The sequence below is a fragment of the Mandrillus leucophaeus genome, unplaced genomic scaffold (assembly GCF_000951045.1).
Source record: "Mandrillus leucophaeus isolate KB7577 unplaced genomic scaffold, Mleu.le_1.0 Scaffold460, whole genome shotgun sequence".
Classification (NCBI taxonomy): domain Eukaryota; kingdom Metazoa; phylum Chordata; class Mammalia; order Primates; family Cercopithecidae; genus Mandrillus; species Mandrillus leucophaeus.
Window position 1 is genome coordinate 488,195 of NW_012104921.1, and position 1,471 is coordinate 489,665.

Consider the following 1,471-nt stretch of genomic DNA (forward strand, 5'->3'; position numbering starts at 1 on the left):
GTCTCTACTAAAAATACAAAAATTTTTTGTATTTTTGTATTTTTTGTGGTGGCGCATGCCTGTAGTCCCAGCTCAGAAGCTGAGGCAGGAGAATCGCTTGATTCCGGGAAGTGGAGGTTGCAGTGAGCCGAGAATGCGCTGAGTGACAGAGCTAGACCAGACTCCCTCTCAAAAAAAGAAAAAAAAAGACAGCCTTCAGAAAACAGCATTACTCAAAATGCCTTGTGTTTAAATTTTAAAACTTTATTGGCTGACAGAAAACTGCCATACTTTCTTCCCACTACCATCCTGCTATTCCTGAATTTGATTTGCAAAAAGAAGCAGAGACCAATAAGGGTCCCTTAGGCGCTCAACAGAATTTAAAGAAGTGGGAAAGATATGTTTACAATTAGAATATAAAACTTCTCTCTCAGTTTAAAAAAATTTTTTTTCTTTTACATATTTTAAAGTACACTTTGTTTTCTTTTTAGGAACTGTGGGAAACGCCGATTTATAATGTCTTTGGAAGGATACCCCATTTTGTAATTGTGGTCTTCCAGATTCTTCTTGGTTACAGATGTTGAGATGTATTCCACGGTACTCGCATTTCTGATAAATCCATTTGTCTGGAAGAGGCTTCCTTTCAGCTTTCTGACATCTTATCAAGAATTAGTAGAGGGGCAAGAATTCTTGCCCTGTTAGTTTCCACAATGCAGCCATTTAACACCATCTCATCCAAAATGATGTGTACTTTATCCAAATTAAACATTATCTAGGGTTATATTAAGGAAATTAGTTTAAAGTTATAAAAATGTTAACATTCAGTAAAAATTTGTGGCTTAACCTGGAGTTTTCCCAGTGTAAATTAGTCTAAGCATGAGGTTTTCTGTACAGAATTTCTGAAATTAAATTTAAAACTGGCATCCATATTAGAAATTGTTACCTTCACATATACATACCTAGTTTCACCTTGGTTAAGCTAACAGGATAAGTGGGGATAAAAACGAAACAGCTACATTTTTTAACCAAAGGGATAGGGAGTCTACTAAGTGCTAGAGAACACAGCAAGTGTCATGTGGCAAGAGAATGACCTGAACTCAAAAATAATGGTGTCCTCCCAGACAATAATAATAACAGTAACAACCATTTGTTGAATGCTCCTGTTCCAGACATTGTGTTGAGTTTCAGCCCTCTGTAAATCTCTGATGTATGTTGTTACATATTATCCTTAGTTTACCCAGGATCAAACAGGTTCAAAGCATAGTCCAAAGCCACATGGCTAGCAAATGCCAGGCTGGAATTTAAATCCAAAGCTTGGCCTTGACTGCTCCGCTTCCAGGCTCCTCAGGAGCGGCTAGACACCTCCCTCCTCAGCCCCCAAACCTCCACCCCAAAATAAATGCCTTGTTCCTTCAGTTATCTTCTCTGTCAGACAGACTGACGTAAAAATAATTATGAGGAGAAAACGAATGAAGAAGGCAGGGCGTAATAA

The 1,471-nt window shown here is 38.1% G+C and overlaps 1 protein-coding gene across 3 annotated transcripts in view; it reads right to left on the reverse strand.

The window, feature by feature from the left end:
* Positions 1 to 222: 222 nt before the first annotated feature.
* AP4S1 (adaptor-related protein complex 4, sigma 1 subunit) overlaps positions 223 to 1,471 on the reverse strand; it is a 90,493-nt gene continuing 89,244 nt past the window's right edge. For 2 of the 3 annotated variants that reach the window (XM_011994760.1, XM_011994759.1), the window contains exon 6: positions 227 to 751. In XM_011994760.1, the coding sequence (XP_011850150.1) occupies positions 623 to 751 (129 nt within the window). In that variant the 3' untranslated portion in view covers positions 227 to 622. Of the gene's footprint in view, positions 752 to 1,471 lie in introns of all 3 variants that reach the window. The other variant, XM_011994761.1, reaches the window with a different exon arrangement.